A 25,706-nucleotide genomic window follows, 5' to 3' on the forward strand; every position below is an offset into this window, starting at 1 on the left:
GAAGACACTGGCTTAATTGACCATGAAGTATTAAAATATAATTTCTATATTACTATACTTTATTGCTAATTTCCAACTAGAGTTATGCCTATAACTTTACACTGTTATTATAAAATGATGACACATAGCATACGTGTTCTATTTTACTAAGAAGTAGTATAATTAAATTCTTGTCAGCTTTTTCACATTTTCCAGATTTTTTTTAATAGATTCTTGGCACAGCAGTTGAGACTGACCTTTTCTCACAGAGTTTTACGACTTAAAGTACTTAAAGCTTTCACATTCTCTGCATTTTGAAGGAAGCATCTACCAAGGACTGCTGTTAGGTGGAGTTAAAACAATAACTATAGTATGCAGTTAATAATATGCAGGATGTGAACCTTCATAATGCTAATGTTCTAAACATCATGTACGGTGCTATCACATAGGTTACCTATAGGGGGACTGCCCACTAGACTGTGTATCTTTATTTGTTTTATTTAACCTGTTTCTATCTCTTTCCCTTCTGCTCTCACTGTACCTGCTCTATCCTCTCTCTTCTCACGGAATACTACGTAAAAAATGATCGAGTGTGCATGGGAGAAAAAAAAAACCTGGTGAAGTGACAAAAAAGATGATTCTGATTCAAGACAGGCTCTAATTATGGTGTGACTTTCTTGTGGATCACTGATGGCATGTTGATGACATCATATTGACACACACACACACACACACACACACACACACACACACACACACACACACACACACACACACACACACACACACACACACACACACACACACACACACACACACACACACACACACACACACACACACACACACACAACGCGCGTGCGTGCACACAGACCGTTTTCTAGACCTTGATTCTAGACAAATCCTGTTGTTTTTAAATATGTTATATACATAAATAAAGCTGACAACTTGCCTCCTAGGAGCCAAGCCCTAAAAAAAACGTGCTCTTTGTGGGGCAGAGTTGCATGCTTATCAACAATAATTTCCTCTGACAATAGTAGGAAGAGCGGTGACATAAGAACTTCTTATACCACTGTGTCCCTATGCAACCAAAGTGTGACCTCTACTGCTGCTGCATGTATGTATGTATGTATGTATGTATGTATGTATGTATGTATGTATGTATGTATGTATGTATGTGTGTGTGTGTGTGTGTGTGTGTGTGTGTGTGTGTGTGTGTGTGTGTGTGTGTGTGTGTGTGCGTGTGCGTGTTCGTGCGTACGTACGTACTACACTACCATTTCATTACCAACTAGCTTTTCCCTGAAAGTGACAACAGCTGAGACAAGACTACAGCCTGTTATCTCTTGTTGACAATGAAGGCTCCAGTGTAAAACTGTCATTAGTCCTTATGTCATTAGAGCCGTGCACTGACTGCTTGAATTCGTGTCCAAATATGTCAACACAGTAAACTCAATATGACTTTTGTCGAGTCAGGCTTGTCGCCTCTGCAATAGGCTGTAAAGTTGACTGAATGCTGGCATTTAACTAAGAGTCTGGCTTTATTTCCACGGTGATATAATGGCCTCGTTATCAAGGAAATCTCTTTGCCATGCTATAATTATGTAATCCATCAAGATGCTTGCGTGATGGGAAAGGAGTGGGATGTCCATTTCATCTGTTCAACAAATGCCACTTAGAGGGCTGTGTGGACAAAACAAATATTTTCAGATTACTATACTATAGCTGATAAATTCTTACAGCAAAAGATGGTGATTTGTGGCTAGTTATTTTGGGTGATTCCATATAGGTGCCTTAATAAGAGAGAAGGATTTCTGCATAAAGATTCATTCACCCAGCAGGTCATTATTTACACTCACCTCTTGCTCTTGGCTGTGATAAGGAACCCTACTGTGTATGTGCCAGCCTTACTTGGCACAGAGGATATGCGTTCTTAGGTTTCCCTTTCTCTATTTTTAACAGCATCCATTTCCTATGTAATAGTACTGCAATATTGCATTTCACCACCAGATTTGCCTTGAGTGCAAATATTATCCTGTGTGTTTTTCCCACTTACAAATCCAACAGCAAATACAGAAATGAGCAGCTATGAATGTAAGAAAGAAACAAAATACGGTGTTAAGTTATGTGTAAATGTCAGTCTCCGGAAGAGGCACTGATTTAAATCACATGACCTTGCCTATAAGTCAATAAATTGGGCTACAACACACTTATGTTTTCCTTGTAGCCTATTCTATTGCCAACAGGTAGGAGATTAAAAAAGAACCATGCCTACTGTATATAGGTTTTAGCTATAGACTATAGGACACCTGTCAACTTTAAATCCCAAAGTTTCCTTAAAGCAGTGGTTCTCAACCTTTTCAGGCCGTGACCCCCCAAAATAATCATATTTGAACCAGGGACCCCCAACCCTGACAATCACTTGGAATTGTAGGCATTACATTTAGTTTGACTTGGTTCCACAGATAAATATTGTGAAAATATCTACAAGCTCACAACGCCTTGCAACTATTTTCACAATTGTTGCCTCTTTCTTATATTATTTGTCACAATTTGACCAGTTTTTATAGTAGTTTGTTGATTACTTTTGATGCAGTAATGGTATTTTTTCATATATTTTTCTTTCTTTAAAAAAAATATATATATAATTGTCACTTTACTGTCATCTGGGGAGCCCCCTGGGTAAAAAAAACACCTAAATAACTGTCCAAAAGGTTACATAACATAGATACAAATAAAATAAAAGTGCCATACAGGTAATGAAATGCGGCAGATGTGAATGAATGTACCGTTATAATTCAATGTGCGCTTCATTCTGTGAGAGACGCGCACCAAACGCCTGTCATTTTCATTTATGGTAGCCTATAAGCCATTTATAGACCATAATTAAAATACGTTGAACTATAGCTTGTCAGAGTTTCCAAAGCATAAATTAATCATCCATAAAGGGGGGAAACTACCGCCTATTGCGCGTCTTACCTCGATCCAGAGTCAGCGGTTGGACCACTAATGTCGCCATGACTGTCTGTGTTACTGGAGACCCGACGAGTAGGCTGCAGCATCAGATACAACGCGAGAGAGAGAGAGAGAGAGAGAGAGAGAGAGAGAGAGAGAGAGAGAGAGAGAGAGAGAGAGAGGAGAGGAGAGATAGAGGGGGAGAGAGAGAGAGAGAGAGAGAGAGAGAGAGAGAGTCAGTGGGAGGGGCTGTAAGGGAAGGAGGATTAGCCTGCCTGCCCAGCCCACCAGCTCCATCCACCATCCTCCTCGCAGCCTGGCATAGCATCCAGACCAGGGGTTTGGCTATAGTCTATAGACAATACAATAATACATGCTTGTGCTGTGCACGTAAAGGTACATGATCCATCCATTCAAGAGATCATCCCATGACAACCCCACTTACTTTCCATTGAGTTTTCCACTGAACCATTGAGCCATGTTGCATTTTATTTCTCTCCCCAAGGCTGGATCTGTGTGCACTGTATATGCAGTGCGGGGGGATTGAATGATTGCAGTGAACCAAAGCTGAAGGCTTTATGGATTAATCCCCCAGAACGAGTTGGACATGCCTCGACTGGGGTACAAGCGTTTAGTAGATGATAAGTGTAAGTCATAAACACGCTGTAATGTTCTGTAGACCGTGATTTATCAGTATACTTTGAATGAACAGAGAGCAACCAATGCCTAAAGTGAATGAAATTATCTAGGCGCAGTCATGCTGAAATTCACTGTTTTGCATGGGGAATGAATCATTTTAATCTAATTTGCGATAGCCTTGCATGAAGAAGTTGAAATCATTCTAGCCTGTAGGCTACTCTTTTGGGAAGCAATTACTTCACTTTTAGACAATTTGCCATGATAGTATCATAGAATAATTTACAAGACAAAAAGAATGGCAAGACAAAATTAGTGTTAATTCAATTCACCCCAGATCAATTGATCTTATTTGAATTAAAAACATATTTTCTGTGAGAACTGATTTGTAATTCCAGAACACATAGGCTATTCCAAATAATCTAAAACTCTCTTTAGACCTTTGATTGATTGATTGAATACTTTATTAGCAGTTTGCAAAAAAAGCACAGTAAAGTAAAGTTCAATACAAGGTCTGCTAAGAGGATTTTAAACCCAAGAAAGCCTATGGCTTGTTTCCAGTGGGGTCCTTTGTACTCAATTCATCGAAACATTTAATGACAGACAAATATACAATACTATACAAAACATCATATAGAAATCAATTGATAGAAATCAAAAATATCTACAGTAAACAGTCTATGAACATAGACCATTTATGACTGAATTCTAACTGCACGTCCCAGCCAGCTGCATGCAGATGAAAACTAAGTGGTGTGATGGAGGGATGGACGGAGAGAGGGCTTAGGGAGAGAGGAGAGAAAGAGGACACGAGGAGATTATGGGCTCAGAATTGGAGAGCCAGCAGCCTCTGGAATACAGTGTGTGTGTGTGTGTGTGTGTGTGTGTGTGTGTGTGTGTGTGTGTGTGTGTGTGTGTGTGTGTGTGTGTGTGTGTGTGTGTGTGTGTGTGTGTGTGTGTGTGTGTGTGTGTGTGTGTGTGTGTGTGTGTGTGTGTGTGTGTTTTTAAAGAGAAGGGATTAGGTTTAGGCACTCTCAAAGTCTTCAACAATAAGTTAATTGATTTCTGAAAGGCCTTCCTTTGCTCCCATGGAAGAAGATGCAGAAGATGGCAGATACAAAAAGTTTGAACATGCTTCTCCATCTGATTAAATTTAGCTCATAAGATTTGTAAACGTGAAAACTCTAATGTTCAATTGTATGGGATCGAACTGGTTGATATTGTGGTAGGCTGTCATCTCTTTATTGAATTACCGCCATGAAAGACAGTATGCTGTATTCATCCACTAAGTGGATGCAATGCATTTCCTGTCCAGAACAATAATTGCTCATCTTGTACAGTTATAAAACAGGAACACACAAGCTGGTAAATTCGATGTCTCTAGTCCACTATGGTGCCTTCACAGTGAGCTGTAAGTCATCTCTCACTGAAGTTTGTGCATGGAAGCAAGGAAACAGAACTGGAAAGAAAAGTGATTTGTTCATACAAATAGTGTTACTTTTTTCTTGTGATTGTGCTTATGTGCTAGTATACTGTATACATATAGGGGCTCCACTGACAGACCTTTATTTTTATTTTCTAAGAACCACCCTATATGCTTTATACTAAGTCTGCTCCTTTTTTCATTCTACACCTAATTTCTTTGCCGAAAATAGCCGATCTACAAGCCCAACACGTTAGGGACTTTTAGATCTGCTACTTTTGCCCAATGTTCACCTCACAATTGAATAGAAGACGGTCAAACGGGCAAGTTGACCAACACCATATTCCTATTTATGATAATGAATTGAGGAAGCAGTTATATGTGGGAAGGTGTACAAATCCAACCTGTGCAATCCAAATGCGATGCGATGTAAGATTGTGGACTAAATAGCCAACACCAACTCGCGACTACTGGATCGCTGCCCTCCACACCCACCTTTTATCAGGGTCTTGAGCTCTGCAGTGTTGTTAGCTCTGCTGTCGCACCGCAGTGCGTCTACATAGGTGGTGCACATCTTTCCCTTCCTAGCCGTGCCTTGGGTTGGCTCCCACAGTTTGCACGCCACCAGTTCCGAGTGCCTCATGCAGTGCCCAGTCATCCTTCTCTCTCAAAAATAATCCCAAAAACAGTCTTGCACTTTAGACACAGCTTTCCAGGTATGGCTGCAGGCTAAATGCTTCAAGCGAAGAGAAGCTCCATAGCATTTATTGTGGGAGAGGAAAGGATATGTTCCCCCATCAACATTTTCAACAGAAATTTGCTTCCATCACCATTAGGCTATCGCTGCCCCCTTCAGGGAAATGATATAGCTTTCATTTCCAATTCCCTAGGGAAATGAAACAGAATGAAACAGCATCCACAGTCTTGTAATTGCTTATTGTAATTGCTTATAACATCAGAGGCATGATCTGCTCTGCAGATCATCAAGACAACCATCATACTCTTCACCAGGCCTAAGGGCGAGGATGGAGATATTTTCGCGTGATGTGTGATTGTGTTTGTGTGTGTGTTTGTTTTTGATATTCCATACTGATTGGCTATCACTGAAATACAAATATGCTGGAGGGGCCTATTTCACACAAATGCCAAAAATCATGAACACTTAGTCCAATTAGAATATTGAGGGGGCTATTGAGGGGCCTCTACACAATACAGTGCCAAAGTGCCACAAATGTGACATAATGTCATTATTTGTTCCAGGATTGTTCTTCTTATCAATCTTCACCAAACTAGGTACACGACACATGATGTCAGTGACAATGATCGTCAAACAACTTTCTGATATGCCACACCATTTACCTGTAATTAGTTTCCAAAATGAGTCGGAGAGGCCTTTTTCTGACAAAAAATGCCATAACATCGAACCCCATATTGGAATTACATGTTGACCTCTATAGAGCACACTTCCAAAAGTGCTTTCTGCCCATACAGGGTGCCACAAATGCAAAAGTTTGGAAAGTTGAACTGTGTGTCGTAGAAACACTATTTCCTTCAGCACCCTCCTCAAGTACTGGTGGCTGCAACCCATGACACAGCCCTAGGTAGGCCACAAGGCCTGGTGGAGATATGCGCTCCATGGAGCACCCCTTTGGAGTTTAATTTGAGGACGAAGAGGCTAATAAGGCTAATACAGAATGAGATATTGTAATCATAGTTTCACAGGCTCGTAGATTACTAATTTATGGATATACTGTATAACATACAATATAATATTGGCATCACGCTGTTTTGGCCACCAACTAGTTTCTGCTTCAGCAGATTCCTCTCTCCTTACATCAAATCAGAAAGGAAGGCTAACGCAGACTTGTAGCTAATGAGTGTGCCTAAATTCCAGTTCAGCTTTGATTAGCCCTCGCTAACAGCCATCGCTCAGTGCCCAGCTCACATCTCTGCCCATTGCGTAAAAGAGTAAAAGAGCATAAAAATGAAAGATCTCCTGCATCTGCACTATTATAGAAAGATATATGGTTTTGTTTGGAGAACCATAATTTAAGGAGACATTTCTGATAGAAAAATGTGTGGGTGGTGGGTAGCATCCTTTCATTGTCAAGGTTTTGATTATAGTCAGACAATATCACCTCAAAAGGGCACCACAAGTGTTTGAGTGTTAGTTTAAATTTGGCAGTGTAAAAATGGACCATTAACTCTGAGAGACTGTAAACATTTTAGACTCTCAGTTAAATTAACACTGAGAATTATGCTGTGATTTATGTGCAAAAATAATTCTTCACTGGAATGATGTGAGTACATCAGGGCCTCATCATTGGATGAGTGCAGTGATGTGTGCAGTATCGACCATTAGCCTGCTAAAAAACACACTACACAGTAAAATCCTGAGTTAATTTTTCTCTGAGAATGTAAAAATGGCTTACTAGTCAATTTTTTACATTCGTAGTCAATTTAACACTCAGGATTTGTATAATGGGGTGTACGTAGGCATTATACTGGATAAGATTAGCCATAGCATAATAGTGTGTGTATGGTGGGTTCACATAACTTAAAACCAGAATGTTAAAAGAGACAGTAAATGTTTTAATGTATCTCTTACAAATCTTCATCTTTATATTCAGGGCAGGCTATCATGGTGAGAGCATAACATGTAATGTTTCTGTTTGCTGCAAAGCAAATCTTGATCAATAAATTGTTCCAGGTACACCAAGACTTTTATTTACACTTTGATTTATAATACATACACAGTAAAGTGGAATCTTCAGTGCACTTGTAACTCAGAGAGTGTACAAATGTAACCAAGTGGGTCTATTTGGCTACATTTTTAGACTCTCCGAGTTATAAAGACTGAGGATTTTACTGGCTTGCATTATAGCACAAAATGTTAATTAGAGATGGATATGTTTTCAACATGGTCACTGTAGAACAGTGTGATGGAAAATATTAGAGCCTCCAAACCTTTTCTGGATCAGGGCCCACTTGAAAATCTTAAAAGCTTGTGCGACCCACCCATCTGACCACTTAACACGGCAGCGGAATGGCCGTGTCATGATAATGATGATAACGATAATATAACAGAATATTGATGTTATATTATCAATACAATTTTAGTTGTTTTATTTGGGGGCCACTTGCAATATCCTCACAGGCCACCAATGGGCCCCGGCACACAGATTGGGAATCGCTGTATTGGAATTATAAATGTGTCTGGGCTGAGTCATCAAATGGATCAATCACTGGTGCTTCCAGGTACCGGCATTCACCTCAGACAGCTGGGTCATTTCCAGGGGTTCCACGGTGCATTGTGGGTAATTACTGGTGTTTTGGCAGATGGCAGTGATAAAGTATGTCGGCACCACCTGGAAGGAGTCGATTAAGAAGGGCCAACACCCTATGTTCAAGCTGTGTTTAAGTCACCATAAATGGCTGTTTGGGGGTTTTGGTCTGACAGTTTAAGATGAAATAAATAATGAACAGAAAAATAGAGAACATAATCTGTTATTTTTATGTAAATAACGCTTGAATTAGTATAATGCCAACAAAATTAGGTTCATAAACACTGACAGAGCTAAAACAACTTTGCATTAAGATATTTCCCTAAGTGATAATTTCATAATCAAGTACATGCAAGTAGTGCATGCATAAGTTTATATGCAAGTTTTGAGTACAGACATAGGCCCTACATTTGTCTGTGTTTCTGGTAAACAAAGAGATGGGATGGAGAGAAGCAATTACACTGCAGTGTTATGAGATATAAATTACATGGATCTCCTCTTGTTTTACACCCTAGAAAATCGATCCTATTCAGCTTATTATTCTGAAGACCTTTCGGTGTGATTGAGGGCTTGTAGCTATAGTAGCTATAGATTCAAAGTTAAAGTTACAGCTAAAACTATACTCAAATCCACCTTTAGCTTTGCCAAACCAAGACAACAGCTATATGATATTACAAATTAAATGAGACTTCCATGTTTTTCTCCCTCTGTCTGGGTTTGATCTAACAATAGCCTATTGAATGAGAGATTTGGTTATGAAACAATCTGGCTGAATATGAAAGGCCTCCACAGCTCATGTGAGCGACTTCTAGTTCATAGTTCACATTTCTCTGGGGCAAATCCCATTACTCACTTTAACGCCTCTTCACGCCCTCGCTCCTCTGTCTTCAGCCGTTACCAAGGAGCCTGTGAAATACAAATTCAATAATGGTTTGATTGATCTTTATAAACACAGTCCTTATAGCGGATTGTTGTGCATGGAAGCTTGCATGTCAAACCGTTAGATGGGCCTATGTTACATATTAAGTGTCATTTTCTTTGGAAGAATATATATATATATATATATATGGCAATAATTGTACAGAGAAATACAGCATCCAATACAGCATGATACCACATTATCTGAGCAGAGCAAAACAACACTCGCCTGAGTGAGCAAGGATGTAAAATCAATTCTCAATTACTCCAACCTTGCATCTTATCCTTGCATCTTTGTCGCTTGCCAAAAAGAACTCATACAGCAATATAATAATGTAGATCAGTTATTTTTGACAAGCGACACTATCGTAGCCTACAATGGACTGGGTTTAAATCAGTGGAAGAAATACTTCAAACACCACTTCACCCATTTTCAACCTATCTTCATATTGGACCTCACTAATGCTCATTGGTAGATGGTAAAATTTCTGTCTACTCACTCTGCCTACCAGTGACATCGTCGCTAGGAAGGTTTCAATCTGTTTTTTTTTTTTAAATGAATGCAAGAACAATACTTCAGCATGCTATCATTCCAAGAAGAGAAAGGCTGTAGTTTATTTTAGCTTGGAATCCTCATTGATGATGTCATTGGTAGTCGGGTTTCTGAACTGTGACTGTCTAGCCCACCAATGACATGCAGAGTGACAGAAATAGTGCCATCATAATGGGCATCAGTGAGGAGTTGGACCAATTATATGAAGATAGGGTTGACAATGGGCGAAATGCTCCTTTAAGTAAAAGTCCTGTATTCATAATTTTACTTGAGTAAAACTACAAAAGTATTGGCGTCGAAACAGCCTATTTACAAGACCAAACATAAAAGTAGGCAACTCATTTAGCAGACTGGCCCGTTTCTCAATCATATTATTGGATTGTAATAATGCATTAATGTGTTAATAATTTTAATGTTGCAGCTGGCAAAGATAGGGATGATTTTAATTACTTGATGTGCTACTGTGTAGCTTAATAGGACATCATTTAATGATAATCATAATTTATCAGTTAATGTATGTTTTGTATAATCTAAGACTGCAAAGTATAAATCTGTCAAATAATTGGAGTAGAGTAAAAAGTACAAGATTTGCCTCTGAGATATAGTGTAGTAATATAGTGTAGTATTTTTTCTTTACTGGAGTATTTCCAGTTTTCAGTACCTTTACTTCTACTCCACTGCATCTCAGAGGCAAATATTGTACTTTTACTCCAATTATTTGAAAACTTTAGTTATAGCAGATCTACAAGCTCACAATGCGTTGCAATGCTACGCATTGTGAGCTTGTAGATCGGTTATTTTCAAAAGATCTTTATACAATTTACACAATTTTGAAACTTGTGAAATGGGGCATTCTGCATAATGAGTACTTTTACTTTTGGTACTTTAAGTACATTTTGATACCAATACTTTTGTACTTTTACTTGTGAGTAGGCTACTTTTCCCACCACTGACTGGGTCTAAATTGCGGCCCTTAGTGGGAGGAGCGAGGAAATGAGTGAAGGACGTTAAGATGGAGACATAAGTATTGGTAAAAGGCCAGAGTTCTGTGGAATGTGGGCTGTTCGGCCCCTTGCCTTCCTTCCCTTCAGCTGGCCTCAGCTGACGACGTGCGTCAAAACGGTAACCGGAAGCCTCGCCCTAAACCACGCTCGCCCCCAATTATTTCGCGGACCGCACACAACAGTTCTTGTATTCTTGTGTTTGTTCTACTGAGGATAAGGTTAGAAATAAGGTTAGGTTTGTTTTAGGCATAGTTTTTACTGAGGTTACGTTAAGGAATAAGGTTAGGTTTGTTTTAGGCATAGTTTACTGAGGTTACGTTAAGGAATACCTGGTGGCGACCGTTTCGAGGTCGCCGGATTTGCCCCGGGGCGACTGTGTTTTGGGGCGAGAGTTTTGGTATTCCATACAGCCGCGCGACGGCGACTGAAGGAGACTTCTGTCATTGTGTCACATCATTCATCATCATCACCTGCTAAGAAAAGCTCCCGCACGTGTTCCTCGGAGTAACAAACAAAACAAAAGTTTGCAACCTCCAACTTAAGAACAACACCACAACAACAATGCGTTTACTGCGGCCGAAAGAACTGAGTGTAATCTCTGACATTATTTCCAAACCCCGTCGGGACTGGGGGTTCATAGTTTGCAGAAGTTACTGCACCCCGCGGGCGCCGCGGTGTGGCAATAATGGGACACTTTGGAGACAAACAAAACATTGGACTCACCGCGAGTTAAGAACACTTTCACGGACACATTTACCGCCGCAACAATGTTGCCGAAAATACACGTCAAAGACAACGGCATACGACGACGCGTTTGCTGCTGCCAGGGACACCCCCGATACATTCTGGAGTGAAGCGGCACAACATGTTACTTGGTTTGAACCCTGGAATAAAACCCTGCACGTTGACGATGCAGTGTTCCCAAGCTGGTAAGTTTTAGAGATACTTTACTTAGGCTAAACCACCACTGCACTTAATAGCTTATGTTTTTCTGACATGTGTTATATTATATAAGATCCTAATGTTTTTTTGTATTAATAATGTGCACACTAGCGCCCCCTATGGCTTCCTTAAAGGACCACTTCATCCATTTTCTCGTCATTATAATTGTCTCCGCCAGGCCGAAAGGCACGGCCGAGACTGTTTTGCACCCTGTGTGTCCAGCACACACACACTGTTTCCCGGACACTGGACACACAGGGTGTGTCCGTCCGTCTGTGGACAGCATCGTTGGCTCGATCGCAGCGAAACTGTGCACACACACTCCCTGGATGCCAATTCAGAACCTCTGCCCCAAATTTTTCACATGGGCCTGTTATAGCGCCATCGGGAGGCCGCTTTTTGCAAAACACACATGTTGACAGTACTCCTACAAAATTTTCCAAACATCATGAAAAATCGGTACACAGTATCTCTATAGTCATTAGCTCAATAAAGAACCTCTCACTCCGCTATACAGCTCCGAGATGAGGTTCTATGTGGTTACCTTCCAGAATCGGGTGAACGTCCACCAAGGCTCCGCTGTTTACCCTTTTGTATATGTTGTATCCCAAAACTAATGGTAGATTCCAAGCCGCACGGATGTTTAAAGTTTGGAACGGAGCATAATATTTTAGGTCCGAAGCGAAACTACCCGTTTAAATCGCTTATTCAGTCAGCCTGTGGCCATGTTTCCCATTGTAGCCAAACCGGGAGCAGTACTGGCAGCGGACGTAGGGGGGTTTTCCGGGTTGAATGGGAAACATGGCCACAGACTGACTAAATAAGCGATTTAAACGGGTAGTTTCGCTTCGGACCTAAAATATTATGCTCCGTTCCAAACTTTAAACATCCGTGCGGCTTGGAATCTACCATTAGTTTTGGGATACAACATATACAAAAGGGTAAACAGCGGAGCCTTGGTGGACGTTCACCCGATTCTGGAAGGTAACCACATAGAACCTCATCTCGGAGCTGTATAGCGGAGTGAGAGGTTCTTTATTGAGCTATATAGTCATTAAACGAAACGGGTCTTTCAGATTTGATTGGCTAAAGAATGGCTTCCAAAGTTTGCAGGACTGCTCTGTTTTGAACAAAATGCCTCAAATCATGAACACAGCATGCCATTTCTGTGATATTTTCAAATCAGCCTCATGGTGGCGCTATAACTAACAGGCCAATTTCTGTTTTACCTATAACTGCACCTATCTGTGTAAAACTTTATATGAAAACCTTTGCCCTGCATTTTTCATATCTGCCACCAGGAGGTGGCGCTATGTAAAACACATTTAGGATATTTCTCCTTCAGATTTTGTCCAAATTTCACGCCTGATTAGCAAATTCCGAACACTAACCTACCTGACCTGGCGGAGACCTGTGCTCTGAGGAGCACTTTTTCTAGTTGGTCCACACTAATGCTCATTATAATATGGTACCATCTTTGTCTATTCACTCCGTGTCTCAGAGGAGGGCTGTGGACAGTTCAGAAACCTGCCTACCAGTGACATCATCGATGGGGAATCTAAACTCATGCATAAAGCCTGCAGAAACTGCAGGCTTTATATTCCTGGAAAGTTAGCATGCTATAATGGAAGCCAATGTTCTCGCGTTAATAAAATACTAAATGCAAATTTTGAAATCTTGTTTGGAAAAAAAAACCTGCCTAACGATGACGTCATTGGTAGGCGGGTTTTTGAATTGTACCATTTTATCATGAGCATTAGTGAGGACCAATTATATGAACATAGGTTGAAAATGGGTGAAGTCATCCTTTAAGGATGTCAACAAATAATTTTACAGACAGTTGAAAAGAAAACACTAGTAACTAACTTCCCTTAATCTAATGGCTTAATGTTGAAGGACGTAGCAAATGAGAAATGAAACGGCATTTTTCACTGTCTTTCAAAAACAGCAAGATTCCAGACACCATCTGTTCCTTTACCCATAAGACCAGAGTGGCCTGCATGTTGTTTGTGTTCTCTTGGGGAACAAATGGGCACATCTTTTGATCCAAAATGTGTTTCACAAACAATGTTTTTCCCTGTGTAAGGCAGAGAACTTTAACATCATTATACAGTGTTGAATTTGTTGTGTAACTAGCCTCCCTGTTTGACAGGTACGTGGGAGGGAAGTTGAACATGTGTTATAATACTGTGGATCGTCACGTGGAGAGTGGTCGTGGTGAACAACCTGCCATCATTTATGACAGTCCAGTTACTGGAACAAAACAGATCATCACCTTCAAAGAGCTCCAAGCACAGGTGAACAATATGATAAAAAAAAACATTTGACTGTTACACTAATTCTTTGCAGTACTAACTGATAACGTTGCTTACTTCAGTGGTTCCCAAACTTATGAATTTCAAGGACCCCCATGGTATGCATTAGGCCACAGACCCCCATATCTATGAGAGGGTGCAAATGGACTCATTTGGTTCCATTTACACACTCTAAGAGTTACAGACAATAAGGGTTCATTTGATTCATAACTATCAATAATTTAGCTGGTGACCCCCTGGAACCCCCCCAAGGACCTCTGGGGTGACACCACTTTGAGAACCATTTTGCATGACATCCGTTAACCTTGTGTGCTTCAGGTTTCCAGACTAGCTGGAGTCTTGGTGAAGAATGGGGTACAGACAGGAGACGCGGTGGTTATTTACATGCCCATGGTGCCCCAGGCGATGTTCGCCATGCTGGCCTGTGCCAGGATCGGTGCACCCCACTGCCTCATCTTTGGTGGCTTTGCAGCCAAGGAGCTTTCCGTCCGCATTAGTCATGCCAAGGTTGGTACCAACAAAACACACTTTTAATTTGTTATCTCTGGTGCACACATAACGAGAGGCCATTTGTCATATTTGTCTAGTTAAGACACAAAATGATTTGTACTGCAGGCAGTAAATGGAAATTGTCATTTGGTCATGAATAATAATCCCTTTCATTTTCTAATGCAGTTGCTTGTTTATGCCTCTCCCTCTGAAAAATAACCCCCAAAAAAGTGGGGGGTCTCATTACTCCATTCTGTTCAGAGTGACATTCACACAGTGAAAAACATACAAACGTCTTTCTCTTCATCCGCAATTAAAAGCTAATGGCCGATAATGTGGTCTTTGCCGAGATCGTTTTAGAAGCCAAAAAAGGAGCTAATGGAAGACTTTAAAACATGTATCATGATCTCCCTCGAGTCTCATCTATTTATACAAAGGATCTAAAGAAAGTCTGAGGGAATATAATTAGCCACTGCCAGCGACTTTATACAGTTAAAAATCTTTAAGATGTTTGATTAGGAGATTACTGTGTATTCATGATGACTGAGGGATTTTTTGACTGATTCATTTCATTAGTGTGCCTGAGGGCCTGTTGCTGAATCTACAAAGCCCACTGAAAGTGACTACACACTTGGAGTTTGTTGTGTCTGCCTGGCATTCACATCAGTAGGGTTGTTGAGTTAGCGAAGCTCTTTCTGTTATATCACTTCACATTACTAGATCCTGGCCCCATGACTGTTTCTCTCTCTCTCCTCCTAACCTTTCTCTGTCCTCTACACCTTTTGGGACCACGGGGACATGGTCAGTGATGTGATCAAGACACAAGAAAATCGGCTGAGAGGGGGTTGTGGTGGATAAAATTCATATAACAGTCATTGTGGTATTGATTAATTGAATGTATTAGTAGATGCAACAATCATCACCTGTTCTTCCTTGTTAAACTCCTCTCCCTGACAAACTCCTTTACAAACAGTCGACTCATGCAAACCTATTTCAAACATACTGACTCTGGGTGAGTCAGTTATAGAATAAAGCCCATGTAAGGAGTGACCATCTGTTGTTACCTCAAGTGTACTTCTCCTCTTTGTATAAATGTCTGCAAGAGATTGGTGTTGGGGGGTGATGGGGGAAGCTCTGGAGGGAGACACTAGTCTCTCTCTGCTGTGATGAGATCTACAATAAAGTATGGAGTTTGGTTCCTGACGACTGAGTCCTGCATCTTCCTGATCTGTTTAACTTACATAAAGTAACATGTAAAAGCTGCCATTATAGGGGTTGAATACATTTATGAGCAGGGCACATTACTGAGGTCTGGTTCAGATGACCCGCAGTCCCGCACACGGCCTTGCCATACAGTATGTGCTGTAACCAGCATTTACCACAAACTACATGGACTACAAATGCTTCCTAAATGCAATGCAACCATAATTTAAATGAGGATGGGGAATCCTAGCTACCATCTCTGATGCACAATTATGATATACAGTGTATAAGTAATGCTGTGCTGTACAGCGAGCAACAATATTATCCTATATTAAAATTGCAATGTGGGCGTCACAAATGTGACATTCGGATTTCATTGGACAAGCTGGTGATAAAGTAACATTCAGATTTACAAGATTCAAGAAGTTGTATTTGTCACTGACTTGCATACAAGCAGGTAGAGGTACAAGCAGTGCATTGGACAAGCTTTGTGTGATGGAGTGCTCTGATCAGCGTTACTAGATTTTCAGGCCGCTTCGCTGCCTTAACATCTAGTAGAATGAAATTCTCATCTGATCTCATCTGTGTCTCAGCCGAAGATGATTGTGACTGCGTCGTTTGGCATTGAGCCTGGCAGGAGAGTGGAGTACATCCCCCTAGTGGAGAAGGCTTTGGAGCTGAGCTCTCACAAGCCTGCTAAAGTCCTTATCTACAACAGACCCAACATGGTAAGACCCACTAAAAACACAACACCCGGAAGCCATAATAATAGTACAGCTACAGTGCTGTCTCTTCCAAAGCAGCATTTACACTGGTTGCATGCAATGGTGTACATTAGGGCTATAGGGCATTATCCCCTAGCAATGTAATGCCATTAGTATGGCATTATTATTTTTTCTATGGAAATAACGATATGATGGGAACTATGCACAAAAACGAATTTCACCCACTTTTTTACTCCTGTAAACCTGTGATGTGACAATAAAGCTGATGCTGATTCTGATGCATTCTGAAATCCACTGGCTCTGCCTGCACCCGACTATTTACCTCCCATTCAAATGGGACAGAAAGTGCCTCCAAATTAAAACAAGACATCAACATCAGTGAGACACAAAGGACGGAAATGCAAATGTTTGCTGTAGTATGTTCCCAGCTGATGGAATAAAGCCAGGCTAAGCTGTGGGGGAGCAACCACCCAATTATGCAGTAATACAGTGACACTACATTTTAAATTGTAAATCAGTCACATAAATCCATGACTTCACAACTAGGGAAAAGTAACCTATGCAAATGTATCAGTATCAGAATCTTTCTTGGTTCTTTTCAGCATTTATATGACAGGAGAGTAGAGCCTTGAGACAGGAAACCAAGGGCAGAGAGGAGACACATTTGTAACGAGACCATGAGTCAGATTTCAAACTCGGGTCCGCGCGACTCCAAGGAGCATAATGGTCTGTGCGCTAACTGGCTGAGCTACCAGGCACCCCAGAATCCTTGGTTCTTGATGGTTTTCAGGCTCCATGCCAGAGTTAATACAATTGTGTTATCTGCTACATGGTATAACACCCCCTTGCTACACTGAATCATTTAATGGTTATTACAACATATTTCTTTTTATTTGTCTGCCTTGCAGCGTCTGCCTGATCTAATCTATTGATGAATGCTATCTATCTGTGAGCAATCCTGTAAAACAATCCTGCTCTTAAGGTGATATGTCTTGTGTTGTCATGGAAACCGCGCGATGTCGGGCACAGAGGCACTAATGAAGCCATTAAACCACTGTCTGTGAGCTCAGTCAGAAATAGTCCTATGGAACTACAGTACCTTGGATATAGCTCTGAGTGAAATAATGCAAGGCAGCAGTTCAAAACTGTCTAGACAACATCTATGGCCTATCAATAATTGCTATCTCAACCAAGCATTGTGATGGTTCTGTAGCCCTCAGTGGTAGGTCTCATTATATCATTCAGGTGTTACCTGGGGTTACTTTGAAGTAAATGAATGGAGAGGCACTTTTGGCAGTAGAAGATGTGATGTTCTGCAGGAGTTTGTAATGGTTCACTAATGACCGAATCTTTTCTATGGCCTGTAGGCATGTTTTAAAATGTAACCCTGCAGGGATTCTGAGTAATGATTTAAAATAACTTTTAATTGTTATTCTTATTGTTCTATTAATTGAGTTGTCTAAGTGTTAATTCACGCACTTTATTTTCCTTTATTTTTTTATTGTATTTGTATTAGTTTTTATTTATATAGTTTTCTCTGCATTTATTTTATGTCTGTTCCTCAGCACCACTTAACATGAGGGTTTTCCCACAATGTGTTTTGCAAAGTTTTTTTTAATACATTTTATTATTATTATCCTGATGAAGTACTAGATATTCTATGTCAAGAGTTCTTTGCCTCTTGATGGAGAACTGACAACTGCTGTTTTTCTACATTAATGTTTGTTTTAGGAGAAAGTGTCCATGAAACCAGAGTTGACTCTGGACTGGGACGAAGAGATGACCACCGCCCGTCCTCACGACTGTGTTCCTCTTCCCTCTAACCACCCTCTCTATATCCTCTACACCTCAGGGACCACGGGTTCACCAAAGGTACAGGCATGATACCACTTAACCACTTAACTCATTGAGTGCCCGAATTATTTCTGGCTATTTCTGGCCAGTGCGATTTTATTTTTATTTTTTCTTCAAAGTAAAAAGTGCTTTGGAAGCGAGATACAGCCCTTTTCAGTTATAAGTTAACACCTAATCTGCCAGAATTATTTCAGATTTTTTGCTGTAGACTGCCAGAGATTTTTCATTGAATAAAAAAGTACTCAGGAGCCGAGATACAGAAGTTTTAAGTTAACAAGGAAGTGGATAGGAGTTTAAATCTTCGATAAATCATATCTCCTTGGTCTTGCTAAAACAAGAAAAAAAACGCCTGGCTGCGTCTTTGGCAGCCAGGCGAGAAATTAATTAGAACGCAGATATGCGTCTTTGGCAGCCAATGTGTTAAACAAGAAGTGGATGGAGCTGCAGATCTTCAGATAATGATATCTTGTTTTATTTATTTTTTACTATTTTTTTCAAAAACACGTGAAACACGTGATTGGCACGTTGCACCATAGCGGTAAAACACGTGAATGGCACTTAATGAGTTAACCCATTCAATCCGGAGACGCATCTGTGTCATTTTAACATTTCTTTGGCTATTCAAAAATAGCAGATATACAAGCTCGTAGCGCGGCACCGAGTGCCGTGCTACCGAGTGCCGCGCTACGCACCTTTACCAACGTCAATCTCAAATCCTCAACCAAATCCCTGACTTGCATTGATGCATGCAAACATTTACTGAATGGCATGCATGAGTGTGAGTGCACACACGCGCACACACACACACACACACACACACACACACACACACACACACACACACACACACACACACACACACACACACACACACACACACACACACACACACACACACACACTCACTATTGATGTGTTTATAGAGCTGTTCATTGACCTGTTGTTCTAGTCTTTGGCAGTGTACTGCTTCTCGAGTTCATTCTGATGGCCTTGATGACCTTGGTATAAATACAACGGAGCATTTTCTCAGCAGGTGTTTGATCTCTTGAGTCTGAGGTGTACGGTACAGGAAGAACAGCCCTGGAGGCATCTCCCTTCCAGCTCTATATCCTTTACTCTGTGAAAACATGAAGTTTCCACCTGCTGGCCAGTTCTTGAACTTTAACCCATTCAATACGGGAACGCATGCTGTGTCATTTTAGATTTTTAGCTATAACCATTATTTTATACTTTGAGCTATTCAAAAATAGCAGATCTACAAGCTCATAGCGCGGCACTCTTGTAGATCTGCTATTTTAGAAAATGTTTTAAAATGTGTGCAAATCTTTGAATATATATATTTTTAAAGCGAACATTTGTAACTCAAATCTTTGCCTCTGGGGATTCTACAAATGTCTTCTAAATCTTAACAGTTTTTTGAAAAAAACGTATGTTGCTATATATCAGTTGCTATATATCAGTAAAATATTTTGTTCCAGGCACCCCCCGAGAAGCAAAGATTTGAGTTAAAGATGTTTGCTTGAAAAAATATATATTCATAGATATGCACTCTGTGCCGCGCTATGAGCTTGTATATCTGCTATTTTTTGAAAGCCAAAGTATAAAATAATGGTTAAAGTGGTTATTACACAGATGCGTTCCCGGTTTTAATGGGTTAAGCAAAGCTCTTCGACAACACCAACTGATTCAGAATTCTGCTGCTAGAGTCCTGACCATATTCCACCAGTCCTAAAATCCTTACATTGGCTACCAGTCTCCCAGAGAATTGATTTTAAAATGTTGTTACACATCTCTCTGTGGCTCTGGGCCCAGCTACATCTCAGACATGCTGACCCTGGGGGTCCCCGGACCCCGCTTTTAAGTCCAATTTAAAAAAATATTTATTTAACATACCCAATGATGGCTAAGAAGTTCAGCTAGAGCTTGTCTGGGCTTTAAATTTGCTGTACTGTCACTTTTTAAATTTCTTGCATCAAAGTTTGTATCTAAATATTTTATTCTTTGCACTTTTGTGTATTAGTTTTTATTCTGTAAAACACTTTGAGTTGCCTTGGTGTATAAAAGGTGCTGTATACATAAATTTGCCTTGCCTTGTGTCACTGTTGCCCCAAAAATGAAATTAAACATTTGTTGTGGAAGTAATGTACTGTAGGGCTGAGTAGCTATATTTGGGCTATTGTTAAGCGTCTTTGTTTAACACAATACCTAGTATCACTGGTCTGATAATGGCTCCTGTCTTTTCTCCAGGGTGTTGTACGAGACACTGCAGGCTATGCTGTGATGCTGAAATGGACCATGTCAAATATTTATGGCCTAAGTCCTGGAGATGTAAGGCAATAAAGCATTCTCCTCTGAGTTAGTATTGCAGTTGCGGAACATACAACATGCAGACACTTTGTTGTTCCTGAGCAGATTGATTCACCGCATGATGTTTCTGTTAACCCTGGACATTGAGTTAAACTGGATTTATGTTTTTATTATTTTATTATCCATGATAAATTTGTCTTGTACATTGATTTGGTTTGACCGGATGATGAAATGGCTGCAGTTTCTCTGCCTTCAAAAAGTTTATATCCACATTTGTCTCTGTGTCAGGTGTGGTGGGCAGCATCTGACCTGGGCTGGGTGGTTGGACATTCCTACATCTGCTACGCTCCCCTCCTCCATGGCAACACCACTATTCTCTATGAGGTGCGTCACTATGGATCTATGTAATCAAAATGAATGGTATGTCCATTTGCATCTCGGCTGCCTGAAACCTTTTGTAGAGCCTGACCGATACACTGGTCTGGCCGATGTATCGGTCATTATTGTCTCTGCCAGGCCGAAAGGCATGGCGAGAGAGTATGTTTTACCCCCTGTCCGTCCGTCCGTCCGTGTGTCCGTCCGTCATACATATTTTTTGACAGTACTCCTACAGATTTTGTCCAAAAATCCCGCTAATCGGTACACAGTATCTCTATAGTCATTAAACGAAACGGGTCTTTCAGATTTTTCATATTCCATCCTCATTGGCTAAAAATGGCTTCCAAAGTTTGCAGGAGTACTCCGTTTTGAACAAAATGCCTCAAATCATGAACACAGCATGCAATTTCCGTGAAATCTTGCTCGCATATTTCCACTATGCCGAGGAAGAAATGGCACTTGAACATTTTCAAATCAGCCTCATGGTGGCGCTATAACAGGCTGATTCATGTTTGTACCTATAACTGTCCGATTGCGGTAAAACTTTGCACGCACATTCACACTATGTTGAGGAACAAATGCCACCCTTTTAACATTGGCCTGTTCTAGCGCCACCAGCAGGTCTAATTTTAGCAAAAACATTTTTTTTGCACAAAATGCCTCAAGCCATGAATGCAGTGTCCGATTGCCGTGCAAGGCCTAATAAGAAATGGCACCCTTTTCACATTGGCCTATTATAGCGCCACCAGGAGGCCACAATAACCTACCTGACCTGGCGGAGACCTGTGCTCCGAGGAGCACTTTTTCTAGTTTAACCTCTTTCAACCTGGCGGGCCTATTTTGTGCAACAATTAACTCTTTCAGTGCCAATGAAATAAAAAAAATATTGCGAACTTTGCCCACTTTTTTCATATTTTTTTTCAAAGAAAAAAAAAAGTGCTTAGGAAGCGAGATACAGCCTTTTTCAGTTATAGGTTAAACAAAGAGTGGATGGAGCTGCAAATCTTCAGATAATGATATCTTGGGTTCTGAACATTTTTTTCATTTTTTTTTATTTCTTTTTAATTATTATTATTATTATTTTTAACTCTGGATTTCTCTTTCTGGCACTGAGGGTATAACCCTAAAACTCGGGATAACTCGGGGCCTTTTTTTTTTTTTTTTTTTTAAATAGCGCTTATGTGGTTAAATACAATAAAGTTCAGTTCAGGTGTATTTTATAAAAATCTGCCATCGGCCAGGCTCTAACCTTTTATTCAGCCGTTAACAATTCTGATTAGACCCCATGAACACTGAGCATGCTCTAGTGAAACCCTTTCCACACGGTTGTGTGTTTTGCACAGCTGCTCGATATTCCTGCAAGCTATTATCATCATTGTAGATTTAGCTGCACCTCGCTAGGCCAGTATCCACTGACAGGAACACATTGCAAACTACAATGCGGGCTGCACAGTAAAATCCTGTTCCAGTGTTCCCTCACAGATTCTGAGGATTCTACTGTGCGGGGTTGTTTTTTGTTGATTTTAAAACCTGAATACTAAGACTAGGGGGATGTTTGTGTTTGTCAGTAATTTGCTTGTCTCTATATTTTGTTTAGTTTTCTTCTCCTTGCTGTGCTGCTGACTATGCCTTTTATATTATCCTCTTCGTCTCTATCAGGGGGCAGGCAGGCAGCTGGTGAACACCAAATTAATTTCCCTGCCTTTAAATCAAAGTCTGACTCAGACCACACAGTTACTCTCAAATGGACATTGTATTAGCAGCCTGCTTGTCTTCATGCCTGCTGTTTGTTTGTGTCTGTGATCGATACACAGCACAAATACTTACCCAGAGAGGAAAACGAAAGCAAAAAAAAAACCTAATTGCATTACACCTGCAATATTGTCATTGTCCCTGTAGGGACACCCATGCTGAACCCTCTGGAAATTATTACCAAAGCCTTATGGCTATAGGCTTCTCTTACGTCTGTATCTTTCGTGTTTTTTCACAAGTGCTGTTTCTGTTTGGTCCATGGGCCCATCTGTCTGATAGGCAGCCTTCCAATGCCATTGTCCATTTCAAAACAGCTGCTGTATCAAAATGAATGCAGAAGTGTTCAGTTGGAGTGAGTTCAGAAATATCCCTTACATCTTTGACAAACTAGAGTTAGCTGTTCTCATTCCCATGGTTGGGTGACAGAAGGACTGTCCAATCCTTCTGTTCTAATTAATGTGCAAATGTTAATATTTGGAATTGGAGCATTTAAATCTTATTTCATGCACTGTAATGCTTAGTTTAGGATGCATCGTATGACGGCGTGACGAACCAAAAATAGCAGATCTATAAGCTTGCAACACGTCACATCCACGATGCGATGAGCCTATAGAGCTGCTATGTCCGGTCTGCGATGCCATTGTACGATTAAGTATAAATCGGGCTTAAGTTGAAAGTCAGTCTTTTGCATTTTCTCTGCGTCATGCTTCCATGTATGTAGTTTGGCCAGGGGATCAGAGTGCAGGGCCAGTACTACTAGGGCTATAGGAAATGAGGCAAAGAACCCCCACACCAGGACAAAATGTAAAGCCATATAAAACCTACAATGAAGACATTTTACAAATCTATACCACTTGAAAGATAAAAAGAAACAAAAAGAAACTGTTTGTTAAAAACAACAACAATTAACATTCCAATGTCAATGTAAGGAGCGAACCTTCGGAACAGTCCTGCTAGCTGTCAAAACTATGTTAACATTAACCCTCCCTTTCTTGTCTGATTCTAGGGCAAGCCTGTGGGGACACCAGACCCAGGAGCTTTCTTCCGCGTAATGTCAGAACATGGAGCTTCCTCCATGTTTACTGCACCCACCGCCCTCCGGGCCATCCGCCAGCAAGACCCTGACGCTGCCATTGGTGGAAAATACCCTCTCACCAGGTAGACACTAACACATGCCACAGCATGAAATACATGGACCAGAATAAGAGTACAAATAAATATATACTTTATTTATACAGTATTACATAATTTATTTTGATTGATATAGGGACTGCAAGTCGGCTAGTCTGTATATATCATTAACCCATTTAGACCTGAAGCCGATCTTAAAAACGGCTTCTAAATCCTGACCTAAGGTTTCTGGAAAAAAAGAATTGCTATTCTGTATATAGTAACAACTATCACGGCTTGAAAGGTATAACAACGTATAGGTGTTCCAAGTCTAAAGTCATACTCATACTCTTTTTGCTGGTAGTTGTCCATAGCTTGTTTTTGCTGCTGGCTTTGCTATTAATACATTTCTGTAAACAATGAACATGAAAGAATATATAACTTCCAAAGCACTTTTTTCTAAATAGTATTTAGAGATCTGGTGGTCACACCACACATTTACTGTGTGTGGAATGGCTTTTCTATGATATTTAAAATTTTTAATAAATGTATATTTTTCTTTATTTTCTTAATTAAAAAAAGTTACATAGGATGACTTTAAGACAATCCGCATATTATTAGGACAATCCACCAAATATACACAGATTTTTATTATTTACATTATTTATATATACACACACACACACACACACACACCCCCACACACACACACACACACACACACACACACACACACACACACACACACACACACACACACACACACACACACACACACACACACACACACACACACACACACACACACACACACACACACACACACACACACACACTGTATATCACTGACGGCTTGCTTGGCGTTGCCGGGGTTATTGTGCTGACAATGTGCTTTGCAATGGTTTTCGGTATCCACTACCCAGAATAGGGTCTTCCTCCTCCAAATATGGAGTCATGCCATTTGACAGCATGGTATCACAGACTGTCCACATGAGGTCCACATGAAGCCACGCCGTTATTGGCCCTGTTTTTTTTCCTTTTTTTTTGTTGTTGTTGAGGGGATGGTTGGGTCACCTGTCATTAGCCTCAGGTGGGATAGCCAAGGTGTCAACATAGTCCAAAAAGATGACTCAATTTGGTGAAAGCATTTAAAACAGAACCTAATGTTCTCCAGTTTTACACAACACAGGAACAACTTCATCCATCTACGGTACCATGTGTAGGAGGAGTACCTTTCCACTTGACTCGAGTACTATTAGAGACATCTAGCTAAGAAAGAGGTGAAGGCTGCTATCCTTTGCATATCAGTAGGTATATTGGGCTCATCTGGAATTCCAAAAGATAAGAGTGTTAGGATCTATTGGCAGATAGAAAGCCTCCTGATATCATTCAGATATTTTAGCCCAGTATTAATTTAGCTTGGGGCACAACCACAGCATTTGGACAAGGTCTGCAGGGGATCTATTACATCCATCACTTATGTTGGAGTAACATTTTGCTAACCTAGCAGTTCATGGCATGCTATACATACAGAGAAAGAAAGAATTCATGCAAACATCGGCCTGCAGGTGCTGTAGTGGCAAATCAGTTCAGAGTTATTTTTGTGGTCAGTTGTGAAAAAATGCCCTTAAGCACATAATCATAAAGCAATTGAGAGTGTGGCTGACCTGACCTTGGTGAATTATATACGAATGCATTGTGTGTTGAATGTCATGGTCCTTTGTTAACTGGGGAATCACTACTGCTGCTAAATCCCTGGAAGGTTTCTTTTCTATGATCCTTTTATTTTAGTCATAAGCTAGCGTGCTGTGCTGTGCTTGTTCTTTTTTCATTGCATCTTTCCCTGCTGGAATAGGCAGGCCCATGACGGATGACTGCA

The 25,706-nt window shown here is 40.5% G+C and overlaps 2 protein-coding genes across 2 annotated transcripts in view; one reads left to right on the forward strand and one right to left on the reverse strand.

The window, feature by feature from the left end:
• The window catches only part of lin7a (lin-7 homolog A (C. elegans)), a 51,155-nt gene extending 41,993 nt beyond the window's left edge, over positions 1-9,162 (reverse strand). The window contains exons 1-2 of the mRNA XM_080421243.1: positions 9,131-9,162; positions 2,959-3,032 (exon numbers count right to left, since the gene is read on the reverse strand). Coding sequence (XP_080277369.1) covers positions 2,959-2,998 — 40 coding nt within the window. The 5' untranslated portion in view covers positions 2,999-3,032; positions 9,131-9,162. The remainder of the gene's footprint in view (positions 1-2,958; positions 3,033-9,130) is intronic.
• Positions 9,163-11,184: 2,022 nt separating this feature from the next.
• acss3 (acyl-CoA synthetase short chain family member 3) overlaps positions 11,185-25,706 on the forward strand; it is a 56,239-nt gene continuing 41,717 nt past the window's right edge. The window contains exons 1-8 of the mRNA XM_080421374.1: positions 11,185-11,681; positions 13,847-13,991; positions 14,328-14,516; positions 16,295-16,429; positions 18,158-18,298; positions 20,528-20,608; positions 20,876-20,971; positions 23,724-23,875. Of these exons, the coding sequence (XP_080277500.1) occupies positions 11,314-11,681; positions 13,847-13,991; positions 14,328-14,516; positions 16,295-16,429; positions 18,158-18,298; positions 20,528-20,608; positions 20,876-20,971; positions 23,724-23,875 (1,307 nt within the window). The 5' untranslated portion in view covers positions 11,185-11,313. The remainder of the gene's footprint in view (positions 11,682-13,846; positions 13,992-14,327; positions 14,517-16,294; positions 16,430-18,157; positions 18,299-20,527; positions 20,609-20,875; positions 20,972-23,723; positions 23,876-25,706) is intronic.

Source organism: Gymnoscopelus braueri (genome assembly GCF_963280865.1).
Source record: "Gymnoscopelus braueri genome assembly, chromosome: 23".
NCBI lineage: Eukaryota > Metazoa > Chordata > Actinopteri > Myctophiformes > Myctophidae > Gymnoscopelus > Gymnoscopelus braueri.